Here is a 25,152-nt window from a genome sequence, read left to right as displayed (position 1 = left end):
ACAAAGGTTTAGTTGAGAATGACAATATTTTTCTATTAATTTAAACACGTTTGTATGTTTGGATAGCTTCCAGTCTTCACCAAGAACCTAGTTAAAATATTTCTTTTTTTTTTGGAGTTGGAGTCTCACTCTGTCGCCCAGACTGGAGTGCAGTGGCCGCTCCCGGCCGCCGCAGCCTCGACCTCCTGGGCTCCGGCGATCCTTCCGCCTCAGCCTTCCGAGTAGCCGGAATTACAGGCGCGCGCTACCACGCCCGGCTGATTTTTTTTATTTATTGTAGAGATGAGGTCTCGCCAAGTTGCCCAGGTGGGTCTCGAACCCGCAGGCTCAGGCAATCCACTCACCTCAGCCTCCCAAAGGCATGGGATTACAGGCTGAGCCACTGAGCCTGGCTTAGTTAAAATAGTTCATCCAGTGTAATGAATTTGTCTGTATTTTGGCATGTTATGAATTTGTCTTCTTTGGCCATTGAGACTTAAATAAGCCCCTCCTAACCTGGCCCCACATTACTCTGTATTAGGATGATCACATCCCTGGGTCAGGATCCTGATTACCAAGAGTCCTTGGTAATTTTTCAGATTGCTAGACATTATTTGAAGTTCACTCTAAATACAGGCTGCCTGTCAATACCAAGCAAGACTGTCTTCCTCTAATCCTCTGCTAAATGATTGGTCACTGGTTACTTGTTACTCCCAGAAAGGCTCATTTTCCATTTATGTGGCCCTATCGCTCGCTCCATGTGCATTTGTCTCTCAAGTCCTCTCCGTTTTGCTGGGCCGCGGTGGCAAACAGAGTTTTTACTGTCATGGGTACACTAAGTATGTTATTGGGTCTGAGTTGAAAACAGCGTCCCCCTTACTAAGAAGACCAGCATTGGTTCCACGTGCCCTTTGGCCATAGCCACCTGAGAGTTTACTCTTTAACCATTTCATGCCCTATAATTATATAGGCGCCAAGGATATGGAAACATTGCCCAGTTGACTAATGTGTATTCTCAATATTCACTTGAGTCAGTGCTTTAGATGTCAATACATTTCTGTGACATTTCTACATGGTGAGTGTGTTTACAGTAGGCCAGTCTACAGAAGCCTATTTAATCTGCAGGCAATTTCAACAGTAGCCACAATATTCCCGAACCCTGGTCCTTTTGAGCCAGAGCCTGAATATCCCCAGTGATGCCTGGCTCTCTTGGGAAGGGATGGGGGCAGTGGGGAAGCTGCAACTGGCTCCTGAGACCCAATTGTGAAACGTCAGGAGTTACATAAGCCAGTTCTTAGACCCTTAGGAGCTTGAAGCCAGCCATGGTGGGTGTGTTTACACCCTAGAACTTGGCAAATGCTACAGATCAAGGTTTTTAAAAAACTTTTTGTCAGTCAGCCAGCTTAGCAGCACATCACTGGATGGAAGCATCAGGCAGGGGACCTGGGAGTTGGAACATTGGCATTAATTTCATGATTTCTACGATGTGTCTTTAAAAATCTTTTTTTTAATCTTAAAAATAAAACCTTATGTTTGCTTCTATCCCACACATGGTCCTCATTATTTTGAATTGGGAAGATGCCCAGTGAAAAAGACCAAGAAATGGGATTAAAAGCTCCTAAGAAAAATGCAAAATATAGCCAAATCCACATACTTGATTTCATTTAACCTGGTTCATGAACCTCTGTTTTGTAAAAGTTGCTTCCCAGATAAGTTCTGTTTTCAGAATATATGTTTTAGGTCGAAATGTCCCAAAGACAAATTATCATATTTTATTTTGACAACAATTTTGACAAAAATGAGTATCTATCTAAAGTGGACTATTTAAAGAAAATGGATATGGGTATTTTAAAATTCTCCTCTCCCCACAAGAGTCTACAAAATAAAAATAAGGAGAAGAGGTTCCATCTTAGTAGAACAAGAAATAACTATAATCATACACTAAGAAGTGTCCCTGTTTTAGGGAAAAAACATGATCCAAGGATTTTATATCCATCAAAAGTGGCTTTCAAGTGCAAAGGGCTCAGACTGTTATCCACATGTAAAAATGCAAGGAATATTGTTCCTGTGACCCTTAATGAGAAATTTACTAAAAAATGAGTTTCAGGCCAGGCTTGGTGGCTCAGCCTGTAATCCCAGCATTTTGGAAGGCCGAGGCAAGTGGATTGCCTGGACCCGGGCTCGTGGGTTTGAGACTAACCTGGGCAACTTGGCGAAACCTCGTCTCTACAATAAATCCAAAAAAATTAGCCAGACGTGGTAGCACGCGCCTGCAGTTCCGACTACTTGGAAGGCTGAGGCGGAAGGATCGCCAGAGCCCAGCAGGTCAACACTGGGGTGGCCGTGAGTGTGCCACTGCACTCCAGCCTGGGTGATGGAGTGGGACGCCAACTAAAAAAAAAAAATGAATTTTAGATAAGCAGAAATGACATAAAGATTGGAGATGGGCATTAAATATATTTATTTGTGGAACAAAGACTAGATAAGGACAAAGGGGAAAAATCATACATAATGTCTAAATAACTTAAAAAGTAGGAGAATGAGGAGAGCATGTGCCAGTTTTTAAAATACTATCATTAGTGTTCCTGGTAGTTGATAGTATTGGTACTACTACTACTCAGAGGCTATTGTGTATATATTGTGATATTTAAAAGAGTAATTATGGGATATCATAATTCAATCACCCCTATACCTAAAGAACTAAGATTCATGGACAAGGAGATACATTTGTAGCATAGAAGTTCAGTGAAAACTCTATAGCCCTGAATTGCTGATATATATCCCAGCCACCGCAGCCTCGACCTGCTGGGCTCCAGCGATCCTTCTGCCTCAGCCTTCCAGGTAGCTGCAACTATAGGCGCGCACTACCACGCCTGGCTAGTTTGGTTTTTTTTTTTTATTGTAGAGACGAGGTCTCACCAAGTTGCCCAGGTGGGTCTCGAACCGTGGGCTCAGGCAATCCACTCGCCTCGGCCTCCCAAAATACTGGGATTACAGGCTGAGCCACCGAGCCCAGCCGATAATATATTTTATCTCACACACACACAATTATATCCCAGCTCTGTTTCACTGAAAAGACTTAGAAACACTGACCAACACTGTAGCACTGCCAGGATTATAATCTTGAAGAACCATATTCCAATAAAAGGAACCAGTGCTTCTGAAAGAAATGTTTGATTCTAGGTCTAGGGCATATAGCTGAAAAAAAAAATCTTTGGGAAAAGAAAGTATTATGATAGTATGTTAGTTATTTTCCTAGGGTTTTTTTGAATTTATAATTTTTTTAAATTTGTCATTTTTTTGAATTTCTAATTTATTTTTCCTTATTCTAAATATTAATATATATTTGATATCAAGCCTAATTTTGTATTCTTTTTCTTATAGAGGCTTTCCCCTACCCCACCTTGCCCCACAGATTGTATAAGCTTCAAGCCCAATAAAACCTGGATTCCCACCCCCCTATATACCACATATGCATAATGAGAGCCCCTAAAGAAAAGAACGGAACAAATGAGGAAATAAGGTAATAAGAGAAAAAATATTTGAAGAGGTGATAGAAAAAAACTTTCCTCAAAGTTGAATCTTCATCCTATGTTCCTAGGAAAAATTGGTACATTCCAATCTCTATGAGAATATACTTAGTTATTGAACTTTTAAGTTATTGACCTATTGAGGACAAAAAAATCTACAGTTTTCCATAGCAATATTCCATAGGAAAAGACAGATGAATAACTGACAACATTTTGAAAGTCACTCCCAAGAAGTTTGTATTCAGCTAATTTGTTCAAGTATAAAAGCAACAGAAAAGTGTCTCAAAAACGTGAGAATCAGGAACCATAGCAACCCTAACGCTTCTTGAAAAACCATATGACAAAAGTCAGCCAACTTTTATTCAAAACAAAAGCTCTAGTATGGAGAAGTTGGTGAAAAGATTTTTGATACACCAAATCCAATTAGAGGCAACACTAAAACCTAGTAACTCAGAGTATATGAATACAGAGCAGAATGTAAGTACTTTAAACCTCGATGTTGTAAATTTGACTATTAAAAAGTTAGGAAATAATATATCCCACAAATCTGTCTTAAGCACTGATTCTGTGCCAAGCACTGAGCTATGTGCTCAGAATACTGTAATGGGCATGAAAGAGATTCAGTTTCTGCTTTCAGATGGCTTATAATCTGTAACTAACAAACTGTAACATTATAGTACTGGTGTTGATACCTTTTTTTTTTTTTTTTTTTTTCCTGTCTAGTTCCCAGTCCTTCCCTTCTTCTAGCAATAGAACTCTTTCCAATTGGTCATCTTGGCCATCGTATAGAGAGGAATGTTCAGAGCAAGAAAGCCTTAATGATGTGATTTAATCAAAAGCTATACCGCTAAACTTCCCAGTTATGAAACCAATAATAACTTTTCTGTTTATGTTTGTTGGAATTGGATTTCATTACTTGCAAGTGAAAGTTCATCAAATTCTAGTATAAGTGTTATAATAGGAGAACTTCAGGATAATATGGGAGCACGCAGCAGTAGCACATATATAAATTATCTTACAATTTCCATATACATTTGTGATATCTTTCAATGTTCATTATATTTTAAACATTTATGCTCAAACTCCAATTGGTTTTATTTTAATGTTATGCCAACAAAAAGATGGCAGATGTTAGGGAAGTGTGGTAAGAGGAAGTCTGAGAACGCTAATAGTCTCATGACAGGGAGTCCAAGGTGAACTCTATTTAAACCAATAAGGAAAGAGAGACAAACAGTGGAAACATTGGCAAAGGACCTGACTGGGCACTTCACAAAAGAGAATGAACACAAAGGGCCAATAAACATATGATAAGGTGCTCGATTTCATTAGTCATCAGAAAAGTGCTACTAAATCACACCCTTGTTAGTGAAGATGTCTAGCCTCAGAGACCTCTAACCCTGCTGGTAAAGTTACAAACTGACCCAGCGCTTTGGAAAACTGGCAGTATCAACTGATCCTGAACATACGATGCATACTCTATTACCCAGCAATTCTGCTTCTAGGTATAAACTGGAAAGAATTGTGTACATTTATTAACCAAAAGACACCAAATGTTCACAGCAGCACTATTCATAACAGCCCAAAACTAGAAATGCTGAAATGCCCATTTACAGAATGAATTAATCATTATTCATATTGCAAGAAATTATACAGTAATGACTAGGAATGATAAACAATTATGCAATAATAGGAGGAATCTCAGAAATATAATGTTGAGTGGCAGAAGCTAGGCTAAGGATATACCACATGTGATTCTACTTAGACAAATTATAAAAGCAGACAAACTAACCTATGCTGTTAGAAGTCAGGCTAGTGGTTAGCCTTGAGCAGGGGCAGTGACTGGAGGAAGCCAGGATGTGGCTTGTGGACACTGGACACTGCTTCTTTATCTAGGTGCTGGGTACGTGGTATGCTCAGTTTGTGAAAATTTGTCAAGGCGTATACTTATTACATGTGCAGTTTTCTATATGTAGACTATACTCTGATAAAAGTTTTAAAACATGAACACATGACTCCCAGTTCAATGTTTTCCAAAATATTTTTGAATCGCAAAAGAATTTATTAGAACTTCTAGTGGTGAAAAAACATTTACTTGAAATTTGGTATAAATATTTTAAATGTCATCTCATTTCCTTGTAGTCAGTTAATTTTCAAGTATATTTTAATACTTTTTATTTAAAATGCCACGTAGCAAACAATTCCATTTCTTATAAAGTTGTTTTTCTCCTCTCTCCTTCATTCCAGCCCTCCTCCATTTTTGCAAATACCTAGGGAGATGACTGGACGATGTTCTCCAAATGTTAACTATGGCTGAATCAGGAGGTGGGATGTGGGGTGCACTGTAACATTTCTTCTCTGGACTTTGCTATCTAGTTTGAACTTTTTATGATGAGCGTGTATATATATTCATCATTTCTATACAACATTAAAACAATGTTTAAAAAGCAAAGGCTTATCTTGTATTTCATGCTTGCATTCAGCCATAACCATCAAAAAGGAGGTCTCATGGGAACATATTCTACACAAAATCTGATTACAGTTACTTAGCTCTATCCAGCCAGTTGGAGCTGTCTCTCATCTCCCACCTTGAGGGGTGCATTCATCTCAAGGTAGTTTTCTGTTCACACTCCGTGGAAACATACAGAATGATCTCATAAGGGAGAGACTGCTCAGAAACTTTCAAAGGTTTTATGTTTGCTTTTTAATTCCATAGTGTGGTCAAGAACATTCACATGGCAATGATATTGTAATTGGTTTCAATAAAAAGCAGAATGAGGCACCTTAAAATCCCCTTATCAATCCTTTCTTATCATTTTCTAGAGTCTGATATTTCTTGTTCGAGACTGGAGTTTCCCATATGAATTTTCATATGGAGCTGATGGTGGCGCCAAATTCTTGGAAAAACGCCTCAAGGTTTGTTAGATATTTAGTTGCATGAAATTTTACCAACAATACCCTAGAATTATTTTTGTTGGATGATTTGCTGAATAAATACTCAGTAGCCGCAATCTCATTTGACCCTTATAGTATCTCTCAATTAACAAACTAAGATTGATATTTAATAAACTACTTTCAGAGTTGCAATTTTAGATGTGATTAATATTTATGATAGAGGTAAGGAATTCTTTGTAGAAATATATCTAAAACAGTGATTGATTCCTAAAGATAAAACTTTTATGTTGGAGAATTAAATCACTTCAAGAGTGACAGTACAAATACCAAGATTATTGTTTTTCTAGAGGTTTAAAAGCCAATTTAGGAGCTGGCTCAGTGGCTCATTGCTGTAGTCCCAGCTACTTGGGAGGCTGAGGTGAGAGGATCACTTGAGCCCAGGCGGTTGAGGCTGCAGTGGGGTATGTTCATGTCCCTGCACTCTAGCCCGGGTGACAGACTGAGACTCCATCTCAAAAAATAAAATAAAAAGTCAATTTTAACAGTAATATCTAGTTTTGAAACCCTGAAGTCAGTCTCAGAACATTTTGCTAAGGGTTCACAGGAAGTAAAATTAGAAACCCTCCCACTTTCTACATGACAGTTCTATGTTATATGGATTGTTGATACTGATACATACAGATATCACCAAATTCACCCAAGACTTTCTTCTGGTTTTCGTAGCAGCCTGTCGTGTCATTTTTATCACTGTGGGACCAAACATACATAGCAAATACAAGATGCCACAGAATTCTTTTGTTGAATTTATGATGAAAGTAGTTTAAACTTCAGAACGATTTACTGCAGGTCTCAGGGAACCAGCATGAAGAACTACAGAATGTTCGAAAACATATCCATTCCTGTTTCACCAACATTTCCTGTTTTCTGCTACCTCATCCTGGCTTAAAAGTAGCTACCAATCCAAACTTTGATGGAAAACTGAAAGGTTTGTCTGTCTTTTAATGAATATGTTTGCATCAGTCTGTTTATAACAATGTCATTTTATCTACTGGGCTTATGGCTGATGGTTTAGTGGATGTATGTTTAGGCTGCTGGTTAAAAATTCTCAGAATTAGGAATACTGGCAGGTACCAGAGCTCCTCCTTGGTAACTGTGGGATTCTTTGTGGGCTGAATTTGTACACTGTCTCCGAAAATAGACTAATCCTGTGTTCCCCTGGGAGGCAGTAATGCTCACCCCTTCACCCCGTGCATTAACAAATGCTCCTTAGTGTCTGTACACTTAAATTTCTGTTTTCATACACTAAAAGGGAAAAATAGGTGTCTGAAGTGTTGGAATGTTGGATTAAATTGTGTAGTTAGAGGTTGAAAGAAATGTTGCATATACTGAATTTGGACTCTTTAAAACTGCTTCTGGCCAAGCAGTGGTTCATGCCTATAATCCCAGCACTTTGGGAGGCCGAGGCAGGAGTATTGCTTGAGCCCAGAGCAGCATAGCGAGACTTTGTCTCTACACAAACCAAAGAAAATTAGCTGGGCATGGTGGCATGTACCTGTCATCTCAGCTCCTCGGGAGTCTAGGGCAGAGGGATTGCCTGAGCCCAGGAGGTTGAGGCTGCTGTGAGCCATGATCATGTCACTGTACTCCAGGCAGGACAACAGAGTGAGACCTCAACTCAAAACAAAACCCTGCTACTAAAGAATTCATAAGAATTACAAATTTTAAAAACGTAAACACTAAAAATGAAATCCTATTTGAGTGAATACCAGTTTCTTAAAAAAATAAAATAAAAGCTCTAGAGTGTTATAAGATGTAGTTCTCTCTTTAAAAAAGGCTTGACTGTTACACGATTGCAAACAGCTCAACCTGCTAAAAAAAACAAAGGAGGGGAGAGTAGAGGTGGGAGTCTGGGGAAACAGAAGTTAATCTTTTCTAATAGGTGTCATCTGGTCTTTAGACATAGGCTTTCTAGATGTGCTTTCTCAATGTACTAGCCAAGCTAGTACAAATACATTTCTGGCTTTTTTACTTGTAAGCCTGGTATTGCGTAGACCACTGAGTTCAGACTTTTTAAAAAATTTACTGTGGCCTTTCTGTGCTGTGCCAGGAGTCAGACAGTGACATTATAAGTTTTCAGCACAGTTGTTGTCAGAGGGATTTAAAATTACTTTTAAAAAGGACAACAAAGGCCGTTATCCACTGCCAGGAACAAAATAAAAATAACAACAAGGGCAGCATATCTTGTATGCAGTTTTATGCAACTGGCGGACATGAAAAGAAAAAGTATTATTTTTTTCCCTGTACCCATGACATTTACTCTCAGATACCTTTTATTTAACTTTGGCTATTAGTATCATAAATAGAATCCCAGATTTCTCCATCATCAGCATTGCTTTTATACACGCTTCATCTTACCTTTATACAACACAGCAAGCAGATAGCAGTGAGCACATATCAATGCATGGATGCTAGGATCCTACAATTTCACTGTCACACTTATGAATTCCAATCCATGAATCGACACACAGATCTCTTGAAATTGTGCAATTAATTACCCAATGACTTTGATGTGTTCTGGATAAATTACATAAAGAGAGGACTTCCACAAAGCCTCTTTCTCCTCTGGAGTTAGGCCTTCAACCACAGTCCTTTATTGGAACTAAAAAGTACTCTGGCTTGCTCCACTGCTAGAGTATACTCTAGCAGTATACAGCCATGGGTCTTTTTTAAAAAAACTTTATTTTATTATAAAGGGGGAAATACAAGTCAGGAAAACCACAGTTCTTAAATTAACTGATACATTTTGCAATGAAAGAGTTCAGGGAGAGAGTTTAAGGCAAATCACACAAATACAAAATCTCACTTTTTAACAGATTTCTTCTCAGCAAGTTTTATTCACATATCTACACATATGTTGACCTACACAATAGGTTTACAACTACCTATAAGTTATGAGTTTATCAAAGTGGCTAGCCACAGAGAAAGAGAAGTGAAAGGCAGCTTTGGTCTCCATAAAAGTTCTGTTCTAATAAGGCTTTTTATACCACATGGAACTGCTGCTTAATCCCTCTTGTGTGCAGAGATGTTCTACTTTGCCTCAGTGTTTTCTTTGGCAGTTTTGAAAATCTGCTGTCCACGTTATTTTTCCCTCCCACTTTGAATCTTATGATGCCTATCGAGGTGAGATGTCTATCAGGAATATCTCGTCAGCTGTCCATGTTCCCCCAAGGGCTGGCAACCAAGTGGTTGCCTCTGGGGAAGAAATGTTACTAGACAAACAATTGTTCAGAAATTGTTCCCTGATAACAGTTTCAGTTTCTCACATACTCTTTCACACAGAGAAATAATCTTCTAGCTCATTATCAATTGTAAAAATTGTTCAGGGTCCTCCACAGTATGGCAATTATCATCTTATCTGTTTCTGGTGTTATTAAAAACTTATAAGACTATGATTCAATGTAATTTCTGTTAACTTAAGAACTTCTCATATAGGAAGCCAAGAGCATCAAAAGCGCCGAATAACCTTCCTCTGTGTTACATTCAGCCAGCTCTCGCTGGATGCCGACTGAACACTGCCTGGCATAGCAAATGCAATCTTTCCATTAGCAGGGAGTTCTCCTTTGGTTTGTTTTTGTTTTTTGGGAGGTTGCTCCACACTGTAGCACCACGTGTAGAATGGCAGGTGGTGACCACATCATAGGCTAATGGCTGCAGTTAGAGGCATAGCCAGACATGCAGAGGCATAGCCAAATGCTACTGCAAGGAGATTATTTTTTTAAATGTACTTCTAATGACTTGTCAGAGTCAGGAAATCCTGAGAAAATATCTTTTAAAATGTATACAGCAGTACTACAGTGGTGTATCTACCTTGTGGGGTTCTTTTTTTAAATAGATGTGTGGGGTACCAGTAAGGATTGCTACACAAGCAGGTTGCATGCAGGTGAAGTGTCATCTTCCAGCTGATCCTCACTTCCCCTGGTTTAGGACCAGGTGCCTTTTGTGATACTACACGTGCCCTTCCTCCCTCCCTCCCCTGGCCGTGTCCATCGACTGCTGATCCCTCCCTTGTGCTAATGTGATGACTGTTAAGGTCCCACTTATGCGTGAGAACATTCAGTATTCAGCTCTCTATTTCTGTGGTAGATCACTAAGTATGATGGTCTCCAACTCCATCCAATTTGCTGTGCATTTTGTTCTTCTTTATGACTGCGTAATACTCCACATGTTTATGTACCACATTTTCTTTATTCAGTCCACTTTGGATGGGCAGTGGGGTTGGTTCCATGTTTTTGCTCTTGCGAGTAGTGCAGCTATAAACGTGTGTGCAGATGTGTTTTTGGTAGAATGAGATTTTGTTCCTCCTTGCTGGATCATATGAAAGGTCAATTTTTAGTTCTTTTAGAAATCGCCACATTGCTTTCTGTAGAGGTAGAGCTAGCCTGCACTCCCACCAGCAGTGTAGAGTTATTCCCTTTTCTCCGCACCCTCACAAGCGTCTGTTGATTTTTGATTTATTGACGAGTGCCATTCTTACTGGAGTTAGGTGGTATCTCATTGTGGTTTTGATTTGCATTTCTCTGACCATTAGTGAAGCTGAGCATTTTTTCAGGTATCTGTTTGCTGCTTGTGTATCTTCTTTTGAGAAGTGTCTATTCATGTTCCTTGTCCACTTTTTGATAGGGTTGGTTGGTTCTTTATCCCCCCTCAGCTTGTTTGAGTTCCTTGTAGATTCTGGATGTTAGGCCTTTGTCAGATACATAATTAGCAAATATCCCTGTGGAGTTCTTATAGAGAATACATCATGTACTCAATTATTGTGGCAGATAACGACCATGTTGGCCAAACCCCTAAACTCCTAGTGACATTTTACTCTTGTGGCAAAAATTACTGAAGAAATGTTGAAAATATAATACGAAATTCTGAATCATCATCTATCCACACATTTATCAAATGCTTGCAGTGGGCCAGAGTTTATTAATACACCTCTGCAAATTGATCTGAACTGGTCTGCAGATTTTCTGAGTCATGTATTTACTGTGTTTAATATTATTAGCAAACACTCACCACATATGTATACTATGAATACTCTGTTCTTATTTTTTATATCCAAAACTGGAATACCTAGCACTGGTCCTAGTGAGAGCATAGATGGTTAATGACATCTTCAGAACACATTTTTAATCCAAATGTGTGGTTATACGCTGGTTACTTTAATAATTACCACACTTGCTGGTGCATTAAATACATAGGTATACCTAATTCCAGTTGTATAAGGAAATTGGAGGGCAGGAATTTAAACATGTGTTTTGAAAATGACTTTTATTTTGAGTTGAGGTCTCACTCTGTCGCCCAGGCTAGAGTGCAGTGGCACAATCACAGCTCACCACAGCTTCGACCTCCTGGGCTCAGGCCATCTTTCTGCCTCAGCCTCTCAATTAGCTGGAACTCCAGGCACACACCACCACACCTGGCTAATTTTTTTTTTTTTTTTTTGTAGAGAAAAAGTCTCGCTATGTGGCTCAGGCTGGTCTCGAACTCCTGGGCACAAGCAATCTTCCCACCTTGGCCTCCCAAAGTGCTGGGGTTACATAAGCCACTGCACCCAGCCTGAAAGTGATTTTATAAGGAGAAAACTTTATTTTATCCAGAAATTCAGTGAAAATTAATACATTCTAGATACATGTAATATTCTAGTGAGGCTGAAAGAAGCATAAAGTCATAGAGCAAAAAAGAAACCTTTTGGTATCAGGGAGTGTGGATATACTACAGGCAACAGAACACAAAATAGGATGTGGTAACAAAAACAGTATCGTATTTCAGTGAATACTGGTAACTAAAAAGCAAACCACAATAATAAATAAATTTGAATAAGTCTATATGTAGTACAAAGCAAAAGTATCGGTAAAAATTGCTACAATGCAGAGGATACATTTGAATAAACTCCTATAAATCATGGCCACGGGAATTTCAAAGTGGTACAGAACATGAAACAGGTAAGCATTTGCAGGATATCCGGCGTCATGCATGCATGCATGCCATAAAACAAGCAAGTGGCGAAAATGTAAATTCTAAGGCAAACTGGTGTTTCAGGGTACATTGGTTCCATAGCAGGGAAAATGCAAATACAGTCTTAAGATTCGACTCCTTAAGACCTGAAACATCACCAACCTCCAATGCCTGAAAACTCAGTGGCTACAAAATCCAGATTTAAACAAAAATCACAGGCAGTTACTGCATTTACTTAGAAACAAGCAAGTCACATATCTTACTTTTCATACATAGTATGTGCATTTTTTTTTCCATATATTTGAAATAATTGTTTAAGAAATTATCACTGTGTTCAAAAGACCTATTTGGAGATCTGTTTTCTGTACCACTTTGCTAAATCTGTAGTGTCAGGCTCGAACCTCCTGCTATAGCATGGGTGATGTGTAATTGATTATACCAAGCATGACAGGTATTTACGCAGACGACCTCTGATCCACTGCAGGGCCTCTCTGTGGCCTTTTCCTGCCCTGCTGTTTTATGTTGCTGAGTTCCACTACCAGAGGTAGCATTATCAGCACTGTCTTTTTTAATTCTAGAGTCCCAGTTACAGCCACAGCTTATGTAGTTCAGTAACATTCCTCGTGAGGTGGATATGCTAAACAGGGTGATTTTTGGATACATTTTCTGGAAAGAATACATTATAAGCCATAAATATTTGGTTTCTCCATATTAATGAGCCTATACACACACACACACACACACACACACACACACACACACACACGTATATAAAATCACAAACAAGACTTAAAGGCATGAAATGATTATATGAATGTCTGTAAACTACAGCATTTCATATCAAGAAAGCTAATTTATATGTGGAAAACAAGATAAATACAAAATCGTAATGGAAGTTTGGGCAAAGAAAATCATTCACTCTGAGAGTAGCAGGTTTCAGGGGTTGTTTAAATGATGGGGAAGTGAGGGATGATATTATCAATGGGAAAGAAATAGAGGAAATCAAAGCATGTTTTATTCTGTGGCATGGAGAACTGGATAGGATTTTTAAAATAATGATGGATTTGCTTTTACTTGTAGAAATAGATGATGAATTCATCAAAAACTTGAAAATATTAATTCCTTGGCTACTTAGTCCTGAGAGCCTAGATATTAAAGAGATCAATGGAAATAAAATCACCTGCCGAGGTCTGGTGGAGTACTTCAAGGTATCATTCTTATTTCTAGAGCATTTATGAGTACTTAGATTTGACACGTATTGAAATGTAGTTCCTACAAACAAAAATTATAGACTCTGTAACATGGGAGCTAAGGTATGAGGAATCTATCAAAAGGATTTAAAAAATTATGAAACACCCAAGAAAAGTTTGCTTTCTGGAACTATGTGTTGAGGAAACTAAATAAAGGCTACTTTATTTATTGTCCCCTTTTATCTTGAGGGAAACAAATTTTAAAATATAATGTATGAGTTGGAAAAGTCTTTTAAGGGAGGGGGTGTTTCCCAGGGTCCATAACCTATACTGAATTTTACCTTTCTCCTGAAGATGTTCCCCTCTTCCCCATTTCTTGTTCTCTGTACCAATGGCCAATTTGAAGTGAAATTATTTTAAGCTTGCACTTACCTATTTACCTAAGATAGCACCAAATATTTTTACCAAGCCACCTATATAGTGGAGAATTCAGTTACCAACCCAATTTGTGGACTGATGCTGCAAGGACGAAAACATGTTTTTAGAAGCCTCGTTTTATCATTTCAAATGCTATCACATACTTCCTGTGTGATCTATTCACTGTCACCACTCTCAGCAATAAATGACATTTATCTAAAACTTGAATATTTACCGTGTGTAATACTGTTGGGGAGCTTGCAATTTGGTAGGAGATTCAGGACCCTTACGCAGATCTGTTCCCTCAAACTTCTGACATCGGCAGGGTACATATTCGTGTGGGTAACTGAAATGGGGAGGTGACTCCCAGAGGGGGCGGGGTCTAAGAACGTCTTAAAGGGAGTGGCACTGAGTTGATATGTGCAAAGGGCAATTCAGGAAAAGGGAACATTAAGAAAGAATGGAGTTAAAGTATGAGAAAGAATAGTTTTTGAAACGTCAAGACCTTAGAATACAATTTTAATGGAATTAGATAAATACTGAATGAAATGGCTTAACATGAGTTTTTTCCCTTTTTTAAAGGCTTATATAAAGATCTATCAAGGTGAAGAACTACCACATCCCAAATCCATGTTACAGGTATTTATTGATCAGGATGTATGATGTTTTAAGACAGCTTGTCTTCATATCTGTGCCAGTCTGGCGATCAGAAATTTCCAAATAAAAAATTGGACAGAATGATTGATTGGAAGATCGTCAAATAACTTTACCCATTTATGTGTTCACCTAAACATTTTTCACAGAAACGTCTAGCAGCCTCACTTGTGTTGAGGTACATTTTTGTACATCAACTCAATATATAAAAACTAATACCTTATATACCAAAGGGTTTTCATTCTCTTGCACTACATTTGTTTAGACAACCGATTCATACTATGACTTAGATTCACACGTGTGACAAGAAGTAGAAAAGCATGTCCAAGTTTTAAACAAGTGGTATCCACAATTTGACAGTTTTTAAAAAGGAACCTAAACGGAAGTTAGTGTGAGCCTTATAGTACCAGCTAATCTGGAGACAAGGCAGGAGAATCGCTGAGCCCCGGAGCTGGAGGCCAGACTGGGTAACACAGCGAGAGTGCATTCTTTAATAAATGAATAAATAAGGAGAAACTCGTTTTCTTACATGTTTTTAAAAGTTAACTTATTAGTTCCTTTTTGTTATAAGTGAGGCATTGGTCTATCTTAGACATATTTATATACGGTAGTATATATAAAATGTACTCTATATTATTTTCCATGAGTTTGAGTTTACAGACTTTTTCTTCTTGGCATCTGATAAGAGGCTAAAAAGATATTTTTTGAGAGGAAAAAATCTTCCCAATGAAAATTCACTTTAGGCCAGGCACGGTGGCTCAAGCCTGTAATCCCAGCACTTTGGGAGGCTAAGGCGAGAGGATTGCATGAGCCCACGGGTTTGAGAACAGCCTGGGCAATGTAGTGAGACCTCATCTCAACAATAAATAAAAAAATTAGCGCGTGCCTATAGTTCTGGCTACTTGGAAGGCTGAAGTGGAAGGATCACCTGAGCCCAGTGGGTCCAGGCTGCTGTGGCCGGGAGCATGCCACTGCACTCCAGCCTGGGGGGAAATGTGAGACTCCAGCTCAAAAAAAAAGAAAGAAAATTCACTTTAATAGTTTATGGAAGCCGGGCTCGGTGGCTTAGCCTGTAATCCCGCACCTTTGGGAGGCTGAGGTGAGTGGATTGCCTAAGCCCACGGGTGCGAGACCCGCCCAGGCAACTTGGTTGAGACCTCATCTCTATGATAAAACAAAAATTTAGCCAGGCGTGGTAGTGCACGCCTGTAGTTCCAGCTACTTGGAAGGCTGAGGCAGAAGGATCGCTGGAGCCCAGCAGGTCGAGGCTGTGGTGGCCGGGAGTGGCCACCACACTCCAGTCTGGGCGACAGAGTGAGACTCCAACTCAAAAAAAAAAAAAAAAAAAATAGTTTATGGAGTAAAAATCAGTTCTATGCACTTGGAAACATTAATTTTAAAAATAAAATGTAATGGAAGTATTTCAACAGTTTCAAATTATTTGATGACTTTGGTTTCTTGTACATGTCTTGTACATGATGCTCTGAAATGTGACCTACCTGTGGAAGTTTGATAAATATGAACTCCATTTTACATCATGTTTTGTACTTTGTCCAAAGGCCACAGCAGAAGCTAACAATTTAGCCGCCGTAGCAACTGCCAAGGACACATACAACAAAAAAATGGAAGAGGTAAGAATTAAGTAACATTTTTAATTTGATGTTTATTTCTTCATTGAGTTCATTCTTTTCTTCTTCCAATCACTGTATACACATGTGAAGAGGTGGTAGCTTTGACTTTTTTCCTCAGTCTATGTATATCACGTCCATTTTTATATTCCTAAAATATTTCTTAAAAAGAAAGAACACTGTGTATGCACGATTTTAAAGGCATTTTAAATGAGTTGTTTCTCTATATAATATCTCCCTAGATGTTTTGGTAGACAGATCTTTCCACTACTCATAAGATTCAGTGGCTAAAATCACATGTGCTACCCTCTCCACTGTACCTCCCTGCAATTCTGCAGTGTCAGTATCTCTCTTAGAGATAAAAATCTAGGGAAAAAAAACAAATCTCTAGGGTCAATATTTCTATTTACTATATTTCCTCATTTTAACATTCTGAATTAGAATGAATCTGATAGTTATTGTGTATGTCTACTTATGTGATAGGTTTTCTTTTCCCCTGAAAACATAATAAGATTAAAATCGCATCCAAAATTGATAGTCTTAGAATAAAGGGAAATATAGTATATGGAATGATGCTTATGACATAAGGTCCATCAGACTTAACTATAATTCTCAATGTAGTTAAATCTCAAATATAGGCATACCTCATCTTATTGAGCTTCAGTTTATTGCACTTTGAACAAATTCAAGGAGCAAGCTTTTAATGCTTTTTTTCCACTTTGGGTCTCTGTCACTATATTTCAAACTTTTTAAATTTTTATTAAATCTGTTATGATGATCTGTCACAAGTATTCTTGGATGTTACTATTAGAATTGTTTTGAGGTCACAAACTGTACCCATAAAAGATGGCGAACTAGCCAGGCTTGGTGGCTCAGCCTGTAATCCTGCGCTCTAGGAGGCTGAGGTGAGTGGAATTGCCTGAGCCCGCGGGTTCGAGACCCCCCTGGGCAACTTGGCGAGACCTCATCTCTACAATAAAACAAAAAATTAGCCGGGTGTGGTAGCACACGCCTGTAGTTCCAGCTACTTGAAAGGCTGAAGCGGAGGGTTGCTGAATCCCAGCAGGTCGAGGCTGCAGTAGCTGGGAGCGTGCCACTGCACTCCAGTCTGGGTGACAGAGTGAGACTCCAACTCAAAAAAAAAAAATGATGGTGAACTTAACCTATAAATGTGTGTTCTGCCCAGACATTCTATTCCCCAGTTTCTCTTCCTCATTCCCTGAGACACAGTATTTAAATCGGGTCAATTAATAACCCTACAATGGCCTCTAAATATTCAGGTGAAAAGAAGAGTCATGCATCTTTCACTTTAAATCAAAAGTTAAAAATATTTAAGCTTAGTGAAGAAAACATGTTGAAAACCAAGATTAGCCAAAAGCAGGGCCTCTTGCACAAGTAAGCCAACTTGCAACTGCAAAGGGAAAGTTCTTGAAGAAAATTAAAAGTACTCCTCCAGGGAACACACGAATGACAAGAAAGTGGAACAGCCTCACAGCTGATATGGAGAAAGTTGGAGTGGTCTGGATAAAAGATCAGACCAGCCACAATATTTTCTTAAGTCAAAGCCTCATTCAGAACAAGGCCCTAACTCTCTTCCATTCTATGAAGGCCGAGAGGTGAGGACGGTGCAGAAGAAAAGCTGGAAGCTAGCAGAGGTTAGTTCCTGAGATTTAAAAAAGAAACCATCTCCATAACATAACAAAGTGAGCAGTAAGTACTTAGGCAGAAGCTGCAGCAAAGTCTCCAGAAGGTCTACCGGAGAACATTGATGAAGATGGCTGCACCAAACAGATTCTCAGTGTGGATTAAACAGCCTTATACATGTCACCCATGACTTTCCTAGTTAGAGGGACGTCAATGCCTGGCTTCAAAGGATAGACTTGACCCTCTTGTTAGGGACTAATACAGCTGATGACTTTAAGTTGAAGCCAATCCTCATTGACCATTCCCAAAATCCTAGGACTCTTACGAATGATGCTAAATCTACTCTGCCTGTGCTCTATAAGTGGAAGAACAAAGCCCAGATGACAGCATACCTGTTTACACCATGTTTTACTGAATATTTAAGCCCACTGTTGAGGGAAAAATAAATTCTATTCAAAATATTACTGTTCACTGGCAATGGAGCTAGTTACCCAAGAGCTCTGATGGCAGTGTATAAGGAAATTTCATTATTAACAAAGCATCCAGCCTGCAGCCTATAGATCAAGAAGTAATTTTGACTTCCAAGTGTTATTACTGATGAAATACATTTTGTAAGGCTATAGCTGCCAAAGATGTGACCTGCCTGTGGAAGTTTAATAAATATGAACTCCATTTTACATCATATTTTGTACTCTGTCCAAAGGCCACAGCAGAAGCTAACAATTGATGGTGATTCCTCTGATGGAACTAGGCAGAGTAAATAAAAAAACTTCTGGAAAGGATTCCTATTTAAGATGCCATTAAGCCGGGCTTGGTGGCTCAGCCTATAATCCCAGCACTTTGGGAGGCCGAGGTGAGTGGATTGCCTGAGTCCGCGGGTTCGAGACCCACCTGGGTAACTTGGCGAGACCTCACCTCTACAATAAATCAAAAAATTAGCTGGGCGTGGTAGTGCGCGCCTGTAGTTCCAGCTACTTGGAAGGCTGAGGCGGAAGGATCGCCGGAGCCCAGCAGGTCGAGGCTGTGGTGGCCAGGAGTGGCCATTGCACTCCAGTCTGGGTGACAGAGTGAGACTCCAACTCAAAAAGCAAAAACAATTAAGATGCCATTAAGAACATTTCTGACGTGTGGAAGGAGGTAAAAATATCAGCACGAACAGGAATTTGGAAGAAGCTGATTCCAACCTTCATGAATGACTTTGAGGTGTTCAAGGCTTCGGTAGAAGTAACCGTGGATGAGGTGGAAATAGCAAGACTGGAATTAGGAGTGGGGAACCCGAAGATGAGACTGAATTGCTGCAATCTCATGATCAAGGCTTTCAGGGATGTGGAGTTACTTCCCACGGATGAGCAGACAAAGTGGCTTCTTCAAATAGAATCTACTCCTGTTGAAGATGTGGTAAGCATGGCTGAAATAACAAAGGATTTATAATATCCTTATGTTAACATAATAGATGTATTTTCAGGGCACTTGTGATGTATAAAGATCAAATCGGGCACCTGTCTATCACCTGATATCAGCACCTGCACTTACCTGCCCCTGGGTGATGACATGGAGCAGACCACCACCCAACCACCTTAATGACCTTCCCCATCAAAGGCAAAGAATACAAGAACTCAACCAGCCAGGCTCTGTGGCTCAGCCTGTAATCCCAGCACTTTGGGAGGCCAAGGTGAGCAGATTGCCTGCAACTGCGGGTTCGAGACCAGCCTGGGCAACTTGGCGAAGCCTCGTCTCTACAGTAAAAAATAAAAAATTAGCCGGGCATGGTAGCGCATGCTTGTAGTTCTCGCTACTTGGAAGGTTGAGGCAGAAGAATCACCAGAGCCCAGCAGGTCGATGCTAGAGTGGTCATGAGTGTGCCACTGCACTCCAGCCTGGGTGACAGAGCAAGACTCAAAAATAAAAAAAAGAAAGGGACTCAGCCACGAGCAGCCAGCCACCCTTGCCTTACTAGATTCTGGTGTAGCCATGTGCTCTTTGAGCTTTGTCCCCCTCCCCTCACCTAGGGAGATAAATCTCTTTCTCTTTCTCTCCTCTCTCCCTAATTTACTTTCTAAATAAACTATATTTTCCAATCTAAAAAAAAAAAAAAGATCAAATTAGGGTAATTGAGATATCCATCATCGTATTTATCTTTTCTTTATGGCAAGAATATTTGAATTATTCTCTTCTAGCCATTTTGAAATGTACAATATTGTTTTGTTTTGTTTTTTCTTGAGTTGGAGTCTCACTCTGTCACCCAGACTGGAGTGCAGTGGAACACTCCCAGCCACCGCAGCCTCAACCTGCTGGGTCCGGTGATCCTTCCACCACAGCCTTCCAAGTAGCTGGAACTACAGGCGTGTGCTACCATGCCCAGCTAATTTTTGATTTATTGTCCAGGCTGGTCTCGAACCCGAAGGCTCAGGCAATCCACTCGCCTTGGCCTCCCAAAGTGCTGGGATTACAGGCTGAGCCACCGAGCCCAGCCGATTATTGTTAACTATAGTCCCCTGCTGAGCTGCTGAACACCAAGTCTTCTACTTAACTGTGTATTTGTACCCATTAATCAGCCTGTGTCCCACCTTCCTTCCCCCTGCTCTTTCCAGGGATTTTTAATATTAAATAAACTTAGTTGATAAAGCGGGATCAGGGTTTGAGAGGATTGACTCCAACTTTGAAAGAAGTTCTATTGTGGGTATTGGGCTATCCCACAGCATTGCATGCTGCAGAGAAACCTTTTGTGAGAGAACAGTCAGTGGATATAGCACACTCATTGTCTTATTTTAAAGAACTGCCACAGCCACCCCAACCTTCAGCACATAACCCACATCAGTCAGCAGCCTCAACGTGGAGGCAAGACCCTCCACCAACAAAAAGATAAGGACTCATTGAAGGCTCTGATCATCATTAGCAATTTTAGCAGTATTTTCAAATTATGTACTTTTTTCATACATAATGCTATTGCACACTTAATAGACTGCAGTATAATATAAACATACTTTTATATGCTCTGGGAAACAAGAATCACATGATTCACTTTATTGTGGTAGTCTTGAACCAAACACACAGCATCTCGAAGTGCCTGTAACCAAAGTGAACAGTGTGGTTAACTGAGATTTCCTTTGCAACTTTTTAAAAAATTGGAAATGTGGTTTAGAATACTTAATATACTCCTCTTTAGTCTCTGGAAGAAAATACTCAATGGACTCCAAACAAAAATCAGTGAAAACTGCCAAATAACGTATTTCATAATTTTACTTTGAGAGCTTTATAGCATCAATCAGTTTTAAATTAAATTTCACTAGTCAAAATTACTTCAGTGTAGTTAGATCTCCTAGAAGCACTTAGATAAAAGTAATTTTCTTAGATTCGGATTCATTCTGTGAATGAACTGTTTGCACTTCATGTTGTGTCATGCATGTCTTTTCATCTTGAGGGAGTTAGATTAAGTAATGCCATTATTTCCCGTCACAAAGAGAAAGAAATTAAGTGATTTATAGGCCAGATGCAGTGGCTCACACCTGTAATCCCAGTACTTTGGGAGGTGGAAGTGAGAAGGCTGCCCGAGCCTAGGGGTTCAAGACCAACCTGGACAACATGGCAAGACCTTATCTCTACAATTCATCAAAAAATTAGCCAGGCATGGTGGCACATGCCTGTAGTTCCAGCTACTTGGAAGGCTGAAGCAGAAGGATCACCTGAGCCCCGCAGGTCAAGGCTGTGGTGGCTGTGATGGCTGTGAGCATGCATGCCACAGCACTCCAGCCTGGGTGACAGTGAGACTCCAACTCAAGGGGAAAAAAACCTTTATATAAACCACTGACAAAATACCAGTCCCACTCTTAGTCATGCCTCATGGATATGGACGGAGTGTAGAAAGATGTGGAATGACAAAACATATATGCAAGCTCCTGATGATTAACAAATTCAACTAGCTAAGTGAAAAATTCTGATACAGTTGTAATTTTACTCTGCATTGCATGAACAAGTACTTCTCTGTCTGGTACAGATTTGTGGTGGCGACAAACCGTTTCTGGCCCCCAATGACTTGCAGACCAAACACCTGCAGCTTAAGGAAGAATCTGTGAAGCTGTTCCGAGGTGTGAAGAAAATGGGTGGAGAAGAATTTAGTCGGCGTTACCTGCAGCAGTTGGAGAGTGAAATAGATGAACTTTATATCCAGTATATCAAGCACAACGATAGCAAAAATATCTTCCACGCAGCTCGCACCCCAGCCACACTGTTCGTTGTCATCTTCATCACATACGTGATTGCTGGTGTGACTGGATTCATTGGTTTGGACATCATAGCTAGTCTATGCAACATGATAATGGGACTGACCCTTATCACCCTGTGCACTTGGGCATACATCCGGTACTCTGGAGAATACCGAGAGCTGGGAGCTGTAATAGATCAGGTGGCTGCGGCTCTGTGGGACCAGGTAGGAACACTTTTAATTCTCACCTAAGTTCAGCACACATCTGAATGTTATCTGTGTGCCAGGCACTGCATGAGATGTTGGACATACACAGGTGAACATGAACGTGGGCCCTAGCCATCAGGAACTTTACAATCCGTCAAGATACAAATAATCATATAGTACCATGCAATATGTGAAGTTATACACAACTATCTTCCCGTTAACATTTCAATGTTTTAAAAATAAATTGATTCAGTCGTTTTTATCTTTTCTTATTCTAAAAATGTTAAAGCTATTAAAAGTATGAAAGCTTTTATTTAGCTGACTGTGACTTGATTATCTTAGTATTACTTCATATTCACAACCCATCATTTGACTAGCATCAGCTTGTTAAGAGCATATATGAACCATTATCATAAGCCGTCATATCATTCTTTTTTTTTAGTAAACACCTGAAAGCAGTATCAGATTATCTCAGATTGTTTTTATCTGAACTAGACTTTTGCACCAGGCCACAGCATGAGCCAGTGATCAGCCTCTGATCAGCTACTTATGGGCTAACTGTCCCTCTGGTTCAAGGAGCCAAGTCCTAGGGAGTCAGGACCACCATGGTCCATTGTGCAAAAAACCAACTATGGGCAAGACAATCATAAACATGCCTCGAACAATACTCAACTATGTCATTCAGTTACCTCATGACAATTTGTGGGGATTTAGTGACGCTTAAAGTTGACAGTCTTCATACAATTTTGGGTTTAAGACTTAAACATTTATGATTTGTAGATAGCAAGCATTAGCTACAATTTGTCCAGCTTTAACAACATAGTAATACTCTTTCTAACCAAATTGTAACTCATGGATTTAATATGTACCTTTGAAGGATCTAGCTGAGATAAACAACTGGTAGCACAATGAGAAATGAATGAAATAAAAACTGGATCCTCTGAGCTACTCACTGTCTCAAATAGTCTCTCAACTCCAAAAGGCTGCAGAGGGGCTATCTGAAGTAAATCTCAAAACCTTCCTAGAATATGATGCTGTACTCTATGAGGAATGCAAAATTGAGCTCTTCAAAAGATTCTGATAAAATATGTAATCCAGATTTTAAAATCTGCAGGAGTATTTGTTTTTAAACGCTCACAAATTGATATTGTAAACAAAACTGAACATCATCATGCTATGCTATTAACGAAGCAGGATATATACTTCTCTTTTCTCTTTTTAAATTGCCTTCGCCACAGGGAAGTACAAATGAGGTAAGTTAATTTTTTTTTAATTAAGAGCTATGTATTTGTAAACACTATGACATTCTTATTTTTAAACTAACTAGCCATTAAAGGATATTAATGTAGATTAGAAAATCTTTAGTGACACTACTGCTATGTTCTTCTAACAGTTAAAATTTTTAATTGTGAATTTTTAACTGGTTTAAAAATATTTAACTTGTTCCAGACATCAGTGTAATTTGATGTGCACAAAAACATAAGAATTGATTGTCATGAAAGAGAATTTGATTTGTTTCCTGAATGGGTAGAAAATTTCAAAAATTCTTATACTCTGACATGAAACATTCTGTTTTACTATAGAAAGAAACAAGTACAGTTACGAAGGTTAAGGAAATTTTACTACTGTAAGAGTGTACTTAAATGCAGTTACAACCTTTAGAGGTTGTTTTTAATTTTAGCTTTTGAGTGACCAGTCACCCATACCGCTTTAACCAGGTTCCAGGCCAGTACACATTCTAGCTTTCTTGGCAAATCTCACACCTCACCTGTAAGTCAGTGTTTATTTCTCCTATGATACATGTACAAAGCTGTATATTTGAGGAAAGAATCTGAGCTTTTTTGAAGAAATCATCTGTTACAATAAGACAGATTATCACTCCAGAGTCATTTAGGCCATAATCTTCAAGAAGCAAAGCTGATGGTGAAAAACTAGAGAGATACTACATAATTCTTCCCTCAGTTTCTACTGTGGCATATAACTGGATTATGTCCTCTAATCAAATATCAATTCACATTTAATATTTATGAGTATGTAAGGAGTTATTACATACAGTTTAGTAAAGCAGTTCTTTAAAAAAGTAAAAATAAACTTCAACTTTGTAAATCAACTTCATAGGGGAAAAAAACTAAGCTTTTGAGAGAACTGATAGTCAACCGAATGTATTAGAATCAGAATATAAAAGAAAACAATACAGCTCGGCTCGGTGGCTCAGCCTGTAATCCTGCACTCTGGGAGGCTTAGGTGAATGGATTGCCTGAGCCCGCGGGTTCGAGACCCGCCTGGGCAACTTGGCGAGACCTCATCTTTACAATAAATCAAAAATTAGCCGGGCGTGGTAGCGCATGCCTGTAATTCCAGCTACTTGGAAGGCTGAGGCGGAAGGATCGTCAGAGCCCAGCAGGTCGAGGCTGTGGTGACCGGGAGCGGCCACTGCACTCCAGTCTGGGTGACAGAGTGAGACTCTGACTCAAAAAAAAAAAAAGAAAACAGTACTATGTTGCACCAATATGCGTTCATAGAACTGAAGATGGCATCATTCAGATTTAATGCCTTAAAAAAAATAAATAAATAAAACAGCTACACAGACTCACAAATGATACAAATTAATAGTTTCCTGGAAAAGAGATTACTATTTAAAAGATCTCAAGCTTTCATCCAGCTTTTAAGGATATGCAGAGACTTCATAAACCCCACAGCTAAATCAGAAAAGTCACTTATAGCTGAGTGTTAAGCATGTGAAATAGAGTGAAACCTTAGACACTAGCAGGGTAAGGTGAGAAACACAAAAATATCCATAAACA

The 25,152-nt window shown here is 39.3% G+C and overlaps 1 protein-coding gene across 2 annotated transcripts in view; it reads left to right on the top strand.

Annotated features, from left to right (window-relative positions):
• ATL1 (atlastin GTPase 1) overlaps nt 1-25,152 on the top strand; it is a 76,127-nt gene that overhangs the window by 49,469 nt on the left and 1,506 nt on the right. Inside the window, exons 7-13 of one of the 2 annotated variants that reach the window (XM_008073816.1) lie at nt 6,330-6,422; nt 7,248-7,386; nt 13,488-13,615; nt 14,597-14,653; nt 16,228-16,299; nt 21,935-22,366; nt 23,587-23,601. In XM_008073816.1, coding sequence (XP_008072007.1) covers nt 6,330-6,422; nt 7,248-7,386; nt 13,488-13,615; nt 14,597-14,653; nt 16,228-16,299; nt 21,935-22,366; nt 23,587-23,601 — 936 coding nt within the window. The remainder of the gene's footprint in view (nt 1-6,329; nt 6,423-7,247; nt 7,387-13,487; nt 13,616-14,596; nt 14,654-16,227; nt 16,300-21,934; nt 22,367-23,586; nt 23,602-25,152) is intronic. The other variant, XM_021706875.1, reaches the window with a different exon arrangement.

This window comes from Carlito syrichta, unplaced genomic scaffold (assembly GCF_000164805.1).
Source record: "Carlito syrichta isolate Samal-C Ts95f unplaced genomic scaffold, Tarsius_syrichta-2.0.1 Scaffold316190, whole genome shotgun sequence".
Lineage (NCBI taxonomy): Eukaryota > Metazoa > Chordata > Mammalia > Primates > Tarsiidae > Carlito > Carlito syrichta.
This window is presented reverse-complemented; position numbering and strand designations above follow the sequence as displayed.